This window comes from Mus caroli, chromosome 16 (assembly GCF_900094665.2).
Source record: "Mus caroli chromosome 16, CAROLI_EIJ_v1.1, whole genome shotgun sequence".
NCBI lineage: Eukaryota > Metazoa > Chordata > Mammalia > Rodentia > Muridae > Mus > Mus caroli.
The window spans coordinates 45,845,682-45,864,475 of record NC_034585.1 but is presented as its reverse complement, the minus strand read 5'-3'; the positions used below and the strand labels follow the sequence as shown (position 1 = coordinate 45,864,475).

Here is an 18,794-nt window from a genome sequence, read left to right as displayed (position 1 = left end):
TCTCAGTATTAGATGTACCACTCTACTGAATTACTAAGAGCACAGAAATCATGTATGATCCTTAGAGTTCCTACATGATGCTACTAGCAATTTTGTACATCTTCTAAATCATTATAGAATACTGCATTGTCAATACTAAAGTCAGCATTAAAAGGAAAAGCTGTCAAGGTATTTCTTATTACCAAAGAAATTTATTACTTCTAAATGTGATAGTTACCATAAATTAATATGTTTTGAAAGACTGGGCAATTTTAAGTTTAGAAGCTCTTAAATAAAAAATTGAGATTATCTATATATCTTTTTAATTGTAGCATTGTGGCATATACCTGTTATTTGTTTTGATTTTGCTTATTTTATTTTTGAGCGAGAGAGAATGTAAAGTTGGGTAGGTAGGAAGGTGGGGAGGAACTGGGAGATGGAAATACAGTGTATAAAATTAAAAGAGGAAAAATTCCAACAAAACAAGTGTTTTTGTGTGTATACACACATGTATATATGCATGTTTCTTCATACATATATTTCATATGTGCGTTATATATACACACACACATACACACACACACCTTCTTAGCCATTTTTATATTTTATTTTCATACATTCACACTCAAAAAGAAAATCATCCTCTTTAAAGACATCTTCACCTTAATACGCTATGAGCTTGTGTGTATGGTCTGTAAGGGTGTGTGGTCTGTATATGTGAGGGTATGCATTGAACCCTTCAGAAGTGTGTAAAAGATGGAGATCAATGTCATGTGGCTTCCTCTATCACTGTCCTCCCTAAATTTTGAGGCAGCATTTCTCACTGAACATGGAGTTCCTCTTTCTGTTCTACAGGCCGGCCAGGATGCTCTCTATTCATCCCCTACCACAGCAGCAGTGGGGTTTTAGCAGTGTGCTGCCATGCCTGACTTTTTCACTTGAGTACTAGGGATCCAGTCTTAGGGCCTTAATCTTGCAGAGCAAGCATATTACCTATTGAACCACTTCCCCAGTTCTGTTAATAAAGTTTTCTCCTATATACTTTTGTGTGTTGCATATTTGGTAAATGTGCAGTTAGTTATACCAGTTTGGTGGTTTCTCTACCATCATCAAGCAAGGGCTTAGCATAACTGTTCTCTAACTTGAACCTCCGAAGAGATGTGATACCCATTCCCATTTCAGGCTTTGATACACATTTGTGATACTTTTGAAACTTTGAGATAGTGACTCAGTTCCTTGATTCTTTACTTTTTGTGAGGACATGCTCTTAATGTATAATGTATTATATAATGCTCTTAATGTATTTTCTTTTAAAGTGGAAATCCTGATGTGGAGGAACAGACCAAGGAAGAAACTGAGACTATAGCAGAGAAACCAGTCACTCAGCTGGTAAGAAAACTAGTAAATAGGAATGAGTTGATTCACTTGTATATAAAGTTATAATGCAAAGACTAGTTGTAAAATTTTTACTGAGTCACTTTCTGAAAAAGTGATTTTTATAAGTTTTTGAAAATTTTGAAGTCAACAGATTCTGTAATAAGTGTCTACACACTTTTCAAAGTACTTTAATCTTATTTAAAACAATTTTGGGCATAACTGTCATATGAAATAACAAGAAATATAAGTTCTTCAAAATGGCTGCCTATGGAAGAATAATTTTGAGACTTACCCTAGAGGAGAGAGCATAGACAGTTCTGCAGTACGTTCTATTAATTCTGCATTGCATTTCTGTCTGATTACTGCTCTGATAGGGATCCAAGAATCAAACATTCCACATTTGGTCATTTTCAGTGACTCAAGCTCTGTAGGTCTGTAGTAAACTGTTCTGATTTTCAAACACTGTGACACCATATTCTTAAAGCTTCTCTCCTGAGGAGGGGCTGCTGTCTCTCAGTTGTGTCCCTGTGTCTTTTTCTGTTCTTCACCGACTCTTCACAACTAATGTTAAGTAGCAGGTTTGACTCTTTAGTTATCAATTAACCATTAATGATGATGAATGATGGCTATATTAAATCTTTAAAAGTTAATTCTTTAAATCTCAAAGTTCTTGATAATTAATCAGTTCTGATTGAGTTGAAATAAATCATTCTATTTCTGTTTTTAATTTAAATTCCTGTAACTTAATTTATTTAAAATTACTATGGGTCTAGAAGTTGAAGATCAGCCATATGACTTAAAAAACAATGTTTTCCTATTAAGGTGTAGAATAATCTACATAAGTTTCTTGAGCAGAGATGGTCTTATTCTTATATTTTATGGTTCAATCAGTATACACACACATACAGACACACACACAGACACAACTTTATCTCTTTAAAAATACTTTTAGTGATTTTATCACTAGAATAAATGAAACTATATTAAGTAATTTAGTAAATTAAATGTTTTATAGGACAAACAGAAAATGGATATATCTGCTGATCCTGAGCCTGTTAACGCACTATTAGAAATAAAGAAGGTATTAAATCCAATCAATGCTCTTCCCAAAGGTGTGTTCCCTAACATTGAAAAGTTCATACAGGAAGATTTCTCTTTCCAGACTATGCAGGTAACATCATCATTTCTCTTTAGTAAAGATGTATACTTTTCTTCATATAACTTTTAAAACTATATGGTATATATAATCAGAGTCATAAAATCTCTATCTGAAAACGTTTTGCTGTCAACCTGGACTATAGATTTGTTAACAAAAATTTTAAAACTCAATATAGGAATGTATGTTTGTGGTAGTAAACTGTGAATTCAGTGTTTACGTTGATTATGTAACATAAATATGCCTGTCCTGGCTAGGGACTACTTTTGATATTGTTTTCCCAATTTATAAAATATTGATTTTTTTCAAAATGTATTTATTAATAAAATTAATCCCATACAGAATATATATATTGGGGCATTTTAAACATTTCATCTTTTGACCACTTTCCACCTGAGAAAATTTACATCATCTGGATATTTAATATGCAAATCAAATAGTTACCAATAAAACATAAATTTATTCGGTATAAATGTAATTTGAAAACAATAATAGGTTTGCATACTGATAAGGTAGATGTTCATTTTTATACAAAGAATTAAATCTTGACTGAATATTTGCTATTAATTATACAGTGTAGCAAATTTTTCCATAGTTAAAAACAATATACATATTGTTCTCTTTTGGTTTGGGGGGTTTTTGTTTTATTTTTAGACAAGATTTAGTCCCAGCTGTCCTGCAACTCCCTTTGTAGACCAGACTGTCCTCCAGCTCCCAGACATTTGCCTTGCATGGTGTGGTTACAGATATGCAGTCCATGCCTGTCTGTGTTTTTTTTGATTTTATAGTTAGCAATGTTAGATGGCTGATAGAAAATAGACACAGACAGCAGAGCCTGTCGGTATTCTGTCTTATCAGAATCACCAAAAGAATAGGATGTTAACCTTAGCCCTCTTTTCCATCTCAGCCATGCAAGGCTGTTTTTCTAGATGCAAAGCTGTTGAACGTTCTACCTAGTATCTCAGACAGAAAAGCATTGTATGCGTGCTAGAAAGTGGGAGGAATTAGAAGTGGGATCCATACTTTTTCTGTGTGTGTGTGTGTGTGTGTGTGTGTGTGTGTGTGTGTGTGTGTTGTGTTAAGGAAATACCTACTGAGGAGATTAATTAGATTCCTTAACAATAAGCTTAATAAACAGTTATGTAAATAATGTATATTACTAAGCTAATTAAAAAATATTTCTCTTCAACAGGGTCTATACATTTTTCTTTTTGTATTATGTATTTAGAAATCCTAATTGACAAAAATGATCATTTCAATTATTCTTCACAGAGGGAAGTTACAACTCATAGCCAGACTGGGGAAGAAATTGTTCCTGCTCTAACATTACATTTTTTGATAACACAACTGGAAATGGCACTTAGAAACATACAAGCTTCTAATTATACTGTGAGTGTTTTGCATTGAATGTTTGCTTGTGTAACATTTTCTTTATTGAGAGAACAGCAGCATGTGCCTATTTCTATTTTTCTTAGATTAAAAGACATTCCAGTTTACAAACAGTCATAAACTTCAGAAAATCATTTAGACACAGAAAAACAGCTAAGTAAAGAGTCCAAAAATGTTGAACAGAGAATAGAATGATAATCATCAGGTAGGGTGGAAGGGAAGACTTGAGAGATGTTGGTCAAACAATACAAAATTTCAGCTAGATGGGAAGAAAAATGTTCAAGAGAGCTATTAGACCTTATTATGATACTAGTTAATAGCAATGTACTGCATTTTTAAGATTGAAAGTAGACTATACATTTTAACACAAAAATGATAAATATGTAAGGCCCTTCATGTATAAATGATCTTGACTTAGTCATTCTGCAATATATGTAACTTAAATATTGTTGTATATAATATGTATATATTGTAAATATATGTACATTTGTCAATTAAAAGAAGGAAAAATCCTTAATCCCGCTCCTTTCCCCCATTTACTAGCCTCCTTTGTTACGCTACTCATCTGTGTCTGCAGGACACTATTTCCTTTTATCCATTCGCTACCTCCATTTCTTTAGTCTTTCTGCTCTCCTCACAAAGACCCTTGAGTCTCTAGAGAAGGGGATGTAAAATAGATGTCCCATTTAGGGCTGAACATTCCATAGTCTCTTATTCTTAGCACTTTGACCAATTGTAGATTTTCATGCTAATTACTGTCTTCTGCAATTAGAAGTTTCTCTGATAAAGGTTGAGAAATACATTATTGTTATAATGATAAGTCATTAGGAGTCAGCTTAATGCTATGTCTATTTAGGAACATAAAATTATGAGGGCCTGTGACTGGCCACAAGTTGTGTGCCATCGATGGGCTTTATCTTGTGAAGCAGGACTTAAATACAATTGGAAAGTTGTTGCTTAGTCAGAAGATGTTCTTGCCAGGCCAGACATTATTGTAGGTCACAGAGTTCACAGCTGGGAAGCACTGATGATGACTTTTTCTCCTGCAGTAGTGTGCATGATCCCTCCCAGCACTGTGAAAGCTAGCCAGTGGAGATGAAGGTTCTAGGGCAGTGCCATGCTGTGACTCAAGTATATGGTGTCTTCAGCAGTACTGTAAAATTCTCAAAAATAACCAGTAGCAATGGCAGTAGCCATTGAGTGTCTACAGGAACTCATTGGTCAGCAACAGGGAAAGAGGTAACCTATTCTTGACACTGAGCTTTCATTTGTTATCCTATAACCAGAATGCTATATAATCCAAGTGAGAAAGCTGATTTTATGACTTTTGATTAAATGTGCTTTTATCTCCTTTGATCAAATTTCTTTGCTGATAGTCTTATCAAATAAAAATGACATGCTTCTCTGTGGTTTTTAGCAAATGATGTATAATTAAATAAGAATTTGCACCATGTTTAAAAATTATTAAGTAATTCAAGGATTTTCAATTAATCCTGTTAAACTGAATAGTAGCTTGGTATAAATAACCAGTTGACATATTTTTGTAGGCACAACAAATTAATGTTGGTTATTACTTGACATTACTATTTTTGTATGGAGTGGCACTCACTGAAAGAGCAAAGAAAGAGGTATGTAGCATGTATTATTTACCTTATAAATCTTTTTATGTACCTTGGCTTCATTGTAGCAATTGATAGTGTTGATTTAAAATTAGCAACTCTGGTATTGAAAGTTTTCTATAACTTCTCATTGGAGATTTCTTTTTTTTTTTTAAGAATTACTTATTTTATTTATATGAGCACACTTTTGCTGTCTTCAGATACACCAGAAGAGGGCATCAGATCCCATTACAGATGGTTGTGAGCCACCATGTGGTTGCTGGGAATTGAACTCAGGACCTTTGGAAGAACAGTCAGTGCTCTCAAACACTGAGCCATCTCTCCACCCCCTTCTATAACTTTTCTGTCTTATTTCTATGAATAATTATGTTAAAGATTTATGTTGTTATTAAAAATAAAGACTAAACAGTATTAACTTATACTTAAACTTTCTTTTCTAAGACTATTTTTATCTTTTAAAGGCTTATTTGTATACTGAGTGATACATATTAATCTATCTTAAATGAAACAATCTTTATTTCTAATTTTAGTGAAATACAAATTTTACCTCAGTTCTTTTTGTTTGCTAGTTTTTGGCTTTATGAGACAGGGTTTTTCTGAGTAACTTGGCTTTTCTGGAACTCTCTCTGTAGACCAGTCTGGCTTTGAATTCAGAGATCCACCTGCCTCTGCCTCCGTAATTTAAAGACATGCATCAACACTGCTGGGTCAGTTTTTTATTTTGTCAAGTTAAAGTGAAACAGATGAATAGAATCTGGAAATTAACTAAAAATTTTCCTGTTTTAATTTTTAATTGTCTTATTTAAATTTTTGTAGTCTTGATACTTTTTTACTTTCTTTTTTTACCAGTACATACACAAACACACACACACACATACACACATAAACACACACACACACACACACAAAACTGAAGCATCTTAGAATTAATTCTAGTCTTAAGTTACAAATCTATATTGTGTTTTATCCCTAAGAAGAAACTATACCTATAGTTAAGGAGTCACCTATTTTCCCTTTGAAAAGCTAGGAAGATTATGCAGTGATTAGATGTTTTTAAAAATATGATAATTATATTCTTATAGTTGTCAGACATGTTTCTCTTTGGTTGACAATTTTTTGTCATTTTCAATCCTAAATTGTTACACTTTCTGTTGAAATGGTTAAAAGTCTAGAATTAAAGATTTTGTGGTTTTGAATGATGTTAAATACTTAGTTCCTCATCTTTATAATCATTTTTAGATATGTTAAAATTACGGATATTAAAACATGACCATATAACTGGATCATCATTCTTTTCTTAATGTGTCCTAAATTTCTAGTTTGGGGTGAATATCTATTTTAAAGGGAAGAAAACTAGTTTTCACACAGCCAACCCCATTTTTGCACTACAGGACTGCATAGAAGCTGAAAATAAATTTCTGGTGATGAAGATGGTGATCCAAGAAAGTGAGATTTGTGAAAACTTTATGTGTTTAGTTTATTTTGGACGTGGTTTACTTCGATGTGCTCAGAAGAGGTAAGCATTTTGTTTATAGGTACATCTTCACTTATACCTTTCAGTACTGTAAAATGGGAATCTGCTTTGCGCAGAATGTAATTGATCATAACATTTGTGGTCTGGGAGTGTTCCTTTCTTCTTTATAATTTCTGGTAGTTAATCATGTACTTGGAACTTAACAGGCCATAGCAGTGTGAGGCACCCAGCATTGACATTAGTAGTATCAGCATTGAATCTGACAGACCTGGATTCAAATACAGTTTTCTACCACTTACCATAAGAAACAGTTTTGTTAAGCTTAATTTTCTACTATCTAAAATGGAACAAGTTTAGTATCTACATCATAAAACTATACATAAAATACTACAGGGCAAATAATAGTGCCTGGTGTACAAAACAGTAACACAGTACATGATAAATGATGATTGTAGTTACTGACAGCCTCACCACGGAGGGTTTTAAGCATAAGTGGCCTGTAGCTCGAGCAGTATAGAGGCAGAGGTAGTGGGATCATGAGTTCAAGATCAGCCTCAACCATAGTTAGACTTTTTCCTAAGAACTAAAAGACAACAAGTGAAAACAAGCAAGCTGAAAGGTCCAAGTAATGGCTGTAAGAATCCTAAATGTTACATATTTTAGGAAGCTAAAATTATACAGAATAACCTATGTAGTCTTTGTTCACTTCCTTTGTGAATATTTGTAGCTTTTATAGCATCAATCATTTGTTATATTTATCTTAAGCATCTATCATAGTCCAAAGATTATTGTGCTGGATCCCAGGAATAAAATAATTTACAAAGCAAGACAGTTGTCTTCGGAATTAAAAGTATTGTGAAGGATATAGATTTTAATATAATTGAAAATACTCACTTAATGAAAAATAAAACATGTTGAAGAGCTATAGAGGAAAGTACAGTGAATAATCCAAGTTTTTTATTGGTATTGCAAAATCAACAAAATTCTGAGGATATAATTGTTGGCTGGGATATCATGAAGAAGGTAGTTTTTATTCTATTTAGGGTTTAGTTCCTATCCTCTAGTATGACTCTTTTGTACTAGGGAATCAGGGACTTCCCACTTCCTGTTCACTGGGTCTGGTTAGAATGACATCCTCAGCGTACCAGGTTCAGTATCATGCTTTGTGGAATGTAAAAATCAAAATGTAAAGATGGTTCTCTGACAGTGTCAGATACTTAACATAACCCAAATCAACACAAAGATTTATATTGTTACCTTCCCTCAGAAAGGCAAATTACTTTTTCTTCTGCCTTGATTAGAGTTGAAAAGAATCTATTCTCTAGATCACTAAAAAGCCATTTAATGTCAAAATCATTACTTTTATTTTTAAGTTGTTTTTCTGTATTTCAAAGGTGACTCAATCAAGTGTGGTTTGACTTTGAAAATGGTAGGTTACAGAGATTTGGATTACAGTATTGGCTTTCAAGATTACATGAATAAACTTACCAAAAATAATAATATTTTATACAACTAATCTTGGTTGAATAGCAGAAACAGTAGATGGTGAAAGCTTGAGTAGAAGGAAATGACTATGGGTTCTTCCCTGGACCTTAAAGGACATCATTTAGCTTATCCAAGTCATCGATGCCCTTTGTATTTCCTTTTTTTTAATTATTTATACAGCATTCTGCCTGCATGTATTCTGCCTGCATGTATGTCCAGCAGAGGGCTCCAGATCTCATTATAGGTGACTGTGAGCCTCCATGTAGTTTCTGGGAATTGAATTCAAGACTTCTGGAAGAGCAGCTAGTGCTTTTACCCACTGAGCCATCTCTCCTGCCCCACTTTGTATTTCTTACAGCATTCATCAGTGTCTCTTCCAGGAACATTGCTATGACCTGCACATGCTCTGTGTTTTTACATAGCAGCCAGGCTTTGTACCTCTTATTATTGGCCATAATTGTATCAAATTTTTAGAAGCATGTTGGCTTCAAGTGTCCCTACAAGAGTAGTGAATATTGATGTCTCTGTGAGTTGTCCTATATCACTATCCATTTCTTCATCTAGCCTTGTATTTGCCCCTTTGTTTCACGGCCTTAGGATTTACTCCCATGTTTCTTCTTTCTTGTCAGTCATAGTGTGCATTTTCTAGGTGAATATGGTTTTCTTCTTCTTCCTAAACTTAGACTTTGTTTTCTGTCTTGAGCCATTATGCCTGACCCTAGATGTCCTGGGCCCAAGGGCAGTAAGTGGAGAGAGAGAACGATCTAAAGAAGATGACTCTTCCTTTGGAATGTGAATCTCTGATGATAATTTTCATGATCTCTAAGAGAGGCCATTGTCCTCTAGCAAGGAAGAAAATCCTTGCTTGTCAAATTTTGATTTCTGAGCACATTCATAGACATAGCCTCATTTCAGATCTCTGTCTACTTATCAGAACCCTGATTGTAGCAAGTAGTCCCACTGAGACTGGGCCTCAGGTTCCATTACAATTGTTTTACTTTTTAATCACAAAATTCTGGCCTCACGTTTGGCATAATATGCTGTTAGAATGCTTTAAATTTACCATAGCATACTATCCCTCTAGCTTTTACTACTACTACTGACTAATACAACTCAGGACTGTCCTGAGTTGATAATAGCCTGCCAAGGCTGTGCATTTGTTCTCATTTACAGTTTGTCCTATCTTATAATTAAATCTGGCCCTTATTTTCAGCATAGATTGAGTATAGGAGATGAGAATCAATTTAAATGCTGCCTTAGAGGCCTTATGGCTTTCAAAGTGCATGCTAAATTAATAATTGGCTGACCTATACCTGTCATTCTCTTTCTTCAAGGCCTCCAAGACAGTTAACAAAAGCCAACCAACTCTACAACCCCTTTAATTACCATGGCCCCCATACTGTTCAAGCTTGAGCTACTACATAACCTAGTGCCTCCCCTTCTACCTGTATTTCATCCCAGTCTACCACAGGTGAGAGTCCTAGTATTTGTATTTCTACAGCATGCCAGAGGTTATCACCACCTTCCTTGGGTTTCTTTCCTCTTTGATAAACTCTATAGTACCAAAGTCTAGTTCATACTAACCTTACTTTAAACTTCCTTGCAGATATAATGGAGCACTACTAGAATTTTACAAAAGCTTACAAGAAATAGGAGATACAGATGATAATTGGTTTGAAGTAGACCCTACAGATGATGAAGATTTACCTACAACCTTCAAAGTAAGAATTTAAAAATAGTTTGCCACCTCTGACTAATGAGAATCATCTTTAACGAGTAACTTAAAATCAAGTATCTAGTTATATTCTAAAGAAAATACATTCCTTTATTGGCAGTTAGCTATTTGTGTAAGAAAACCTTATTTTCATTACCTGGTGCGGAGTGTGAGTTCAGTCAGACAAATAAGGAAACACTGTCATCATTTTCAAGTCCTAAGAAGACTTAGCTGAACGAGCTAAATACTTGCCTTTTTTAAACCTGCATGTAATAGTGAGCTTGTTTTTAAATTATATTTGGCATTATTTTATTTTTAACTTAACTTACAAATAACTAAATACTTTGCTTAGAAAACTTACCCTTTTATTGGAGAAATCATTCTTGTCTTGTCTTCCTATACACATGTGCACATACATTATAATAATTCCCTATATATTTATTAAAACTGGAATGATGGCAGATGCATTTATGTTTAAATTTGAAATGTATATTTAATATTTAATAGCTAGGTCATTCTACACTGAGTTTTGCTTTATGTCTGCTAGTATCTTGTTGTAATATACTTAGTCATTTACTATTGTATATATAGTTTAACCTAAACTTCCCAGTTTTCCATTATTATAGAAAACGATCTTTGTATATTTCTCATATCATTTTATCAGAATAACATTACATGGTAAAATCAAGAAGACAGCACTCATAGGATTACTAAGTTGTAATGTATTTCTATACTTTATCTTAGAACAGTTGGACAAGTGTATATTCATTATAAAATATGAGAGTTTCCATTTCCGCAAACCTTCTGAGTATTGTTACTTTTCAGCCAGTTTTTGTTCAAAGCTGTTAGTCCCATTGTTTAAAGTGAAAATAGCTACATGTTTCTCTTGGTAGATGTTCCAAGATCAATTCTTTGCCTAAACTTTAAACCTTTCCGAATAATTACATTTTAGCGTGAAAACAAAAGTGCATATTGCATAGAAGTTCAGAGTCAGCTAGCTATCAACTGTCAGAACTGAAAGGACAAATTTTATAAACATCCAATCACAATGGAAAAAACTTTCTGAGTAATCACTAGACTCTGCTGATGGCTTTATGCCACTGTCAACATCAGTAGAACTTTTAACTGACTTATTAAATAATAATTTTGTTTATTTTTATAATTTTAAACTTTGTTCCTATCTAAACCATTTTTTTTACATTTTTACTGTTTTTACTTCTCCTTTCAGATATTTTCCTTATATAAAAACTTTTCAGTAAAATTTTATTCTATGCAAAGACTTTTGTAGAAGCAATTTATTGAAAAATTTAAAGATGTAAAAGTTCGCTTTTGCTTCATTGTCTGAAGCTGTAATTCCTGGTCTCTAGACACCCCTTCCCAGCCTCACACCCGCTTACCTGCACAAAACTGTACTAGTATTTAAATGTGTGTATGTGTGTGTGTGTTGCCATTTCAGTATAACAGGTACAGAACTATAGAGTTCCTTTATGTATATAACATCTCCTTAACTCACATATACTTCTACCTGTGCAGACATGCACACACTTCTCCCATCTTGCTTGGCTTTTATTAAATTGGTCTCACTCTTTTTTCTTCTAACTCATTTATCTTTGTGTAAAAGTTTATATATCAGAACTGAAGTTTTACTACTCTAGGTTTTCTCCCTCTTTTGATTGGTGTAACTTTTTGAGATCTTTCAATTCTCAAAATAATGTGTTTTGTGAACTTTCTTTATGTATTGTCTACAAATAGAATTGTAGGTTGAAATTAATTTTTCTTCATTAAAAATTTCTACTGGATCCAGGACAGATGGCTCAGTGGTTAAGAGCACTGGCTCTTCTGAAAGACCCAGATTCAACTCCCAGAACCAACACGGCTGCTCAGAACTATCTGTAACTCCAGTCCCAGGAGATCCATTGTCCACTTTTGTCCTCCATGGACACTACCAACACATGGTGTACAGACAGACATATGTATCAGCCAGACATCTGTACACATTAATAATTTTTACTATGTTTTTATCCTTTAGCTTCATTTAAAAGAAATCCGATATTCTAAATTTTAACCTTTTACATCGAACCTATTTTACATTTTACATTTTCTGAGAGGTTTTTCAGTGTATTTAATTTCTTGGGTGCTTATTGCTTATACTCTTTACTTATTGGACTATTTCCCTAATATTACTGCTTTTATAATCGTTTTTGTTATTGGTATATCCTCTGTCGTATTTTGGTGTATGTGTGTGTGTGTATGTATATATATTACTGCTGCTCATTAAATAACCTGTTCAGTTTAATTTAGGATTTACTATTTATATACTTTGAAAAGGGTAAAATACGTCTTGTTACTACTTATACAAACACTCACATGTATGGGATCTGTATATATCTGACTTTAAGGTAAATTTTGGATGTGTTACTGACTTAATTATAGCTATTTCACAAGAATGTGCATTTTTAAATTCTAGGATAGTCTCAATAATTTTATCAAAACAACTGAAAGTAATATAATGAAAGAGACCATTTGCAGTTATCTTGATTGTGAGCGTTCTTGTGAAGCTGACATTTTAAAGAACACCAATTATAAGGTAACATAATTATTAATCATTTGATTATTAACATTATTGGCAATCGGTTATCCTCTTTAAATTTTATAAAATTAAACAGTTAAAATTGTTCTATTAATATTATTATTATTATTATTATTATTATTATTATTATATCACAATACTACATAGGGTATAGTATTTGGCTTTGTGGCAGAGCTCTGCTGAGGTAAATGTAGGTTCCTGAATTTTGTCCCAGCCCTGGGGGAAAAAAAAAGAACAGTGTTTACTTTAATTATAATGGTTATATAGTTAAAAAGTAGATTGCCTCTGAGAATATCCATTCACAATCAATACTAACATAATCTCTGAGTTAGTAGAATAGGTTGGTTTTGTAATGTTCATCTGCCTCTGGTTATGATTATTTGCCCTGTACTCATACAGTAAAATAGTCTATTCTCTATTATTGACCAGTTGTGGATTTCTGAAATAAGCTGTTGCAAAGAAACTTCTCTAATGAGGACTGAGAGCTACACTATCTGTGGGAATAAGGATAAAAATTTAAGACTGCAATTAGATATTATATTGGTCATACAGTTAGAAAATGGCAATAGTTGGTTCTCCTTTGGGTAAAATTACAGAAAAGGAGGTGGAAAGTTTGTAAGAGTCAGAAGCCCAGAGCTCTTGGTGCTACGTGAAAGGGAAAATCCACCCTTGAAATAATAATGTATGGTTGCCTAATCACAACTGGCATAGTGAACAGCAGTTGATCTACCAGTGCAAATGGAAATTTCACATAGTCCCATCCTAAGATGAATAGCCACCTGTAGTCAATGCCTGCTGAAAAAGCAAGGATCCTTCTTAGAAGGAGCTCTAGCATAGACTGTCCAGGCCTAAGGTAGTTAGCCCAGGGCACAGGCATAGACTTGAAGCACTGAATGAAACCAATGGTTTGTATTTACAGGTGCACATATATGTGTGCATATATACATATAAATACATATGTATGTATAATAATAAGTAAAAGATAAATTTGGGAAATAGAAGGGATCCAAGACCGATGTAGATGTAGTGCTTAAGTATGAAGTCCTCAAAACGTAAGATTATAATTTCCACTTTGTAATGAGAAATGGTAGAAATTGAGAATAGTGACATACATACTAAGAAGTGGGCAATTCTCAGGGCTCATGTTACTACCTAAATGATCACTCTCATTGTGAGTCTTTGGTTGAGAGAAAAAGGTAACGGTAGGAATGTGAGCAGTTTGAGCTTGTGATCTTATTTTTCTAACTTCAGTAATTCTGCAATATCAGAAGTTCATTTGGTTTCTATAGGCTTTGCTAGGAAATTTTGAATGTTGTGTTAAAAAGAATACTCTATAAATTAGCAGATAAGAAAAGGTATTTCTTTTTTTTTTTATCTGAACTTTATCACTCTTTTTTCCCTCAAGGGATTCTTCCAGCTAATGTGCAGTAAAAGTTGCTGTATTTACTTCCATAAAATTTGTTGGAAAAAGTTCAAGAACTTAAAGTATCCAGGAGAAAGTGATCAGGTATTGCACTATCTCCCTCCATAAAGCTGTAGCTCACAGCACATCTCTGCCTTCTTCCCTGTTGTGTCTGTGGTCTTCTTCCTGTTCACTCGCCTCCCCCTTTAATCCCTTCCTTTTACTCTCAGTTCTCTAATGATTAACTTCTTGTCACCATCAATTTAAGCATAAGTTGTATTTTAGAGATGGAAAATAAGAAAAGTTAGCATTCACATATGGTAATATTTCTATTTAGTTACTATAGTCATGATAAATTGAATGCTTACCACTAACATTAAAATGAAATTCAGAGCCCTATTTTTTATTAATAATTCATTTTGTGGTCATATTTGCTTTATAACTTTTAAGTTATACAAGTTTTACATTATGAAAACAAGGAGAAGCCCTTAAGCAGTTACGGTACAATAAAAAGAACATTGAATATGGGGTGGCAGATTTGGGATCAAGTCTAGCTTGAGCCATTTACTAGTTTTATTACATTAAACTGATAACTTACTATAATTAATATCTCTAAGCTCTAAAATGATAGTAAAATGTACATATTTCATAGGGTTTTATGTATGTTGGAAAGAACAGACAGGAGAATTAAACTGGCTTGTCATACTCTAAAAGTAAAACATAAGGCATTGCTACTCCTTTTTAAGTGATAGATAAATACTTTTTAGATTATGTGGTTCATGGAGCAGTTGATATTTTCAGTATTTGACAGAGGAGTACAGGAAATAGAAGTAAGTTAACCAGAGGAAATCACAAGATCAGAACCAGAGAGCTCCCTGTTTTTATTCTTCCCCTTTCTCTAGAATCCTTAACTAGCTTATAGAATTACAATACTTTCTGTGCTCAGTCAATACATGTTGCTTTAAGTTTCTTTAAACAGTTACTGTGTACACTTTAGGTTGTAACATAGGTCCTTAAAGAGTGTGAAGTCTACATAATTAAAGTGTTATAACATAAATTCACATTGATAATAAGATGATCTGAGAAATCTGTCAGTAACTGTTTGTTACAATATACACACACATTGTTAATAAATGCTGTGGGCAGCCAGTCTGTAACTGGTTTCAGTTTGTCCTGTGACATCATCTGCTTCAGTCTTTCAGTGGCTCAGGTTTGTATGATACTGATTTTCTGTATTTATTGTTTTCTATGAAAATTTTAGAGTTTTAGTGGGCAAAAATGTTTGAAAGAAGGATGTCCAGGTGACATGGTCAGGATGCTACAATGTGATGTGCCTGGAATTGTCAAAATTTTGGTGAGTTTTTTTCTTGTCTGCATTTTTTGTAGAAAATCTAAGAAATACAAACAGATAAATATACCATCGATGAACTATAGTTGAGTAATATGTTATAGACCAAGAATAATAAAGTGTGAGAACTTACCGCTTTTTTTGCCATCTTAAATTAAAAGTAACTTTGGCCATTTTGAACCTTTTTTTTTTCTCTCTTTTAGTGGACCTGGGAGTTAAATCAAGGGCCTTGTGCATGCTCACAGTACACCCTACTGCTTAGCTATATCTCCAGACCCAGAATCTATTTAGTTTATAAATAATTTCCTAATGCCTGTCTAATGATGTATGTCTTAAATAAATAAATATGTTAAATAAAACAGTATTCATTTTAGTTTTAAGTAATAGACTATCTTGAATTTTTAAGTTAAGGTAAATCAAATAAAATTAAGACTATAAATGAATCCTATATCTATTATTTACCATACTGTATATTGACTTATGCTTTTATATTTTAACGTTGGCATTCAAGTCATATGAATGATGTAAAATTGACTGCTTTTAACTATTGTAGTTTGTTATTTGAGTGGTATTCTATGTTGCTTAGATTTTAACTGTGTCATGTGTTTTATAGTTGATATGGTTTTATCCTGATTATCTTTTTGTAAATGTGGAAGCTAAGAACTTAAAGAATTTTGAAAATTGAACTATTTTAGGGCTTTTTTTTCTCCATCACTTGCAGTTTGAAGTGGTGAGAAAGGATGAATATATAACCATTGAAAACTTAGGAGCAAGGTAAGCTTGTAATAAAATATTCTAGTCCATTTGTTCTTCTGAGCACTTAGATGTTGCAGAGCATATGTGAGTTGCTTTCCTTGTGTTCTCTCAGTTTTAGCTCACCTATTTAAGAGTGTCTGGTATGAAAAAGTATCACAGAGTTCTCATTTGATCCCCTCTAGTCCTTCTGCTGTGGATATATATATTTTAAAGCAAAAAGGGAAACCCTAACTAAAAAAGTAATAATTTCCTGAATACAAACATAATTTTCCTAAAATAACATAAGTTTATTGTTATAATATAAAAACTTAATTTTTCAAAGCTATGTAGGCCTCAAAGCTTGTGTTAAATTTAAAATCCTTCTATTTCTTAGGTGATAAAAGCATGTTGCTGATACTGATGTGTATGTTAAGCAAGTCATTTATTGATGCTCATTATTGCTATTGAAATTAGAAGATGTATTATAAAAAATTCTAACACATTTCTTTGCCTTTTCTTACATGCATGTACACACAAACACATACACAAACAATACCTATTAAATTGATTTTTTTTGGTGTAGGTGACAGATATAGATCTATTTCTTATAGGTGTCCAGTTTCTCCCTTTTTTGTTTTTTGTTTTGTTTGTTTGGTTGGTTGGTTGTTTTTTTGTTTTGTTTTGTTTTGTTGGTTTTTGAGACACGGTTTCTCTGTGTAACCCTGGCTGTCCTGGAACTTACTCTGTAGACCAGGCTGGCCTCGAACTCAGAAATCCACCTGCCTCTGCCTCCCAAGTGCTGGGATTAAAGGCGTGTGCCACCACTGCCCGGCTCAGTTTCCCTTTTTTGTTGGTGTTACTTTTGTTTTTAGTTTTAAATTATATGTGTATGTTATTGTATGTGTAGGTGTTTCTGTGTCTGAGTGCATTTGTCCAGAACTTAGAACAGGTGTTGGGTCCCCTTGAGTTGGAGATAGCTGTGCTTATGAAACTGGTTTCTCTTCAGCATGTTTTGAGCATTCACCATTAGCCCAGTGGGTGTAGCTACCATGGTTTGTGGTTTCTCTGCTATATTTTATTAGTCTATGTCTGTTTTGTCAGTACCGTGGTTTTTTTTCTTTGATTATTTAGTATAATTAGAAACCAGGTATTGCTAAATCCCCAACATTCTTCTTTTTACTTAGAATTGTTTTGTCTATTTTGGGGTCTTTATTTCTATGTGAATCTTGTGATTTTTTTCTCAAGTTCTTTAAAGAATATTAAAGAGGTGTTGTAGATATTGCATTGAATCTGTAAGATGCTTTCCATAATATGACCGTTCTAAAACAACTTGCTAACAAGTCTGTCCTTAGCCTTGCTTTTTTCTAAAGCCTGTTGTTTAATTAACTGTCACTAGGTAAGAATGCAAAGATTTCTGTGTTTGATATTTCAGAGACTTCACATTGGTCTTAACAGCCTTGGGCCTTGTTGACCTTACTATATCTTCTACCATCATTCTGCTTTGACTGCATCTAATGAGCTTGTAGCTTCTGGAGTGTGTCATCTTAAGTAATCTCTGGGATTCACTTACAGGCAGAACGGTTTCACCCTGAGAGCTGTTGGTTGATACTGTTTGGTTTTGCCTAGTTAATGACTGCGGGAGTTTCTCATAATTCCTTCTATGTACCTCAAAACATTTGATGTTTATTATACTTGCTTATTAGCAGAAGATAAGCATTTGACAGTCATCTCAGTGAGGGCAAGAATGTTGTCTTACTTACTAGTTTGCACACATTATGCAAAATATTTCCTGAAATATAAGAACATGATATCTTTTCTTGCTTTACTTTGAAAAAGTTGTCTGCTGTCTGAACTTTATCCTTATCTCTTTATTTTTAAGCCATTTTACTAGATGCCAAAAGCACATCATTTATGCATCCCTCTATATAAAATCCTCATTACAATCCTACATCAAGTCTCTTTGTCTGGTAGTAACATTTCCACTTATTTTGTATCCATTCATTCCAACTTGTATATCTCATTGCAAGTTGTTTTTGTTTTTGTGGATGACATAGATTATGGTCTTATTCCTAATTTGTTAATCTTTGCCTTTATGTTAGTCTTTATTTCATATATGTTATAATATGTATATAATAGTCTACAGTTATTTAGATAGTTGATTTGAATCTATCATATTTTATTTTTTTCCATCTACTCCTTGTTTTTAATTTTGTGTCTTATTAGATTTTTATGCCTGAATATATGCATATGTACAGGAGCTTATGAAAGTCAGAAGAAGTGACAGATCTCCTAAAACTGAGTTACAGACAGTTGTGAGCCACTGTGTGGGTGCTGGGTGCTAAATTGGGGTCTCTGCAAGAGTAATAAGTGTTCTTAACTGCTGAGCCATTTCTTTACACTGCTGTCCTGCTAGGGGTTTTTTGTTTGTTTTGTTTTTTTTTTTAATTAGGTATTTATTTCATTTACATTTCCAATGCTATCCAAAAAGTCCCCCACACAGTCCCCAACCCACTCCCCCACCCACCC

General features: G+C 33.4%; 1 protein-coding gene across 4 annotated transcripts in view; it reads left to right on the top strand.

The window, feature by feature from the left end:
• Positions 1 to 18,794, top strand: part of Dzip3 (DAZ interacting zinc finger protein 3) — a 62,845-nt gene that overhangs the window by 10,291 nt on the left and 33,760 nt on the right. For all 4 annotated transcript variants that reach the window (XM_021184722.2, XM_021184723.2, XM_029470345.1 and 1 more), the window contains exons 3-12: positions 1,296 to 1,368; positions 2,372 to 2,527; positions 3,785 to 3,901; positions 5,449 to 5,529; positions 6,912 to 7,036; positions 10,086 to 10,200; positions 12,661 to 12,780; positions 14,189 to 14,290; positions 15,447 to 15,539; positions 16,255 to 16,307. In XM_021184722.2, coding sequence (XP_021040381.1) covers positions 1,296 to 1,368; positions 2,372 to 2,527; positions 3,785 to 3,901; positions 5,449 to 5,529; positions 6,912 to 7,036; positions 10,086 to 10,200; positions 12,661 to 12,780; positions 14,189 to 14,290; positions 15,447 to 15,539; positions 16,255 to 16,307 — 1,035 coding nt within the window. The remainder of the gene's footprint in view (positions 1 to 1,295; positions 1,369 to 2,371; positions 2,528 to 3,784; positions 3,902 to 5,448; positions 5,530 to 6,911; positions 7,037 to 10,085; positions 10,201 to 12,660; positions 12,781 to 14,188; positions 14,291 to 15,446; positions 15,540 to 16,254; positions 16,308 to 18,794) is intronic.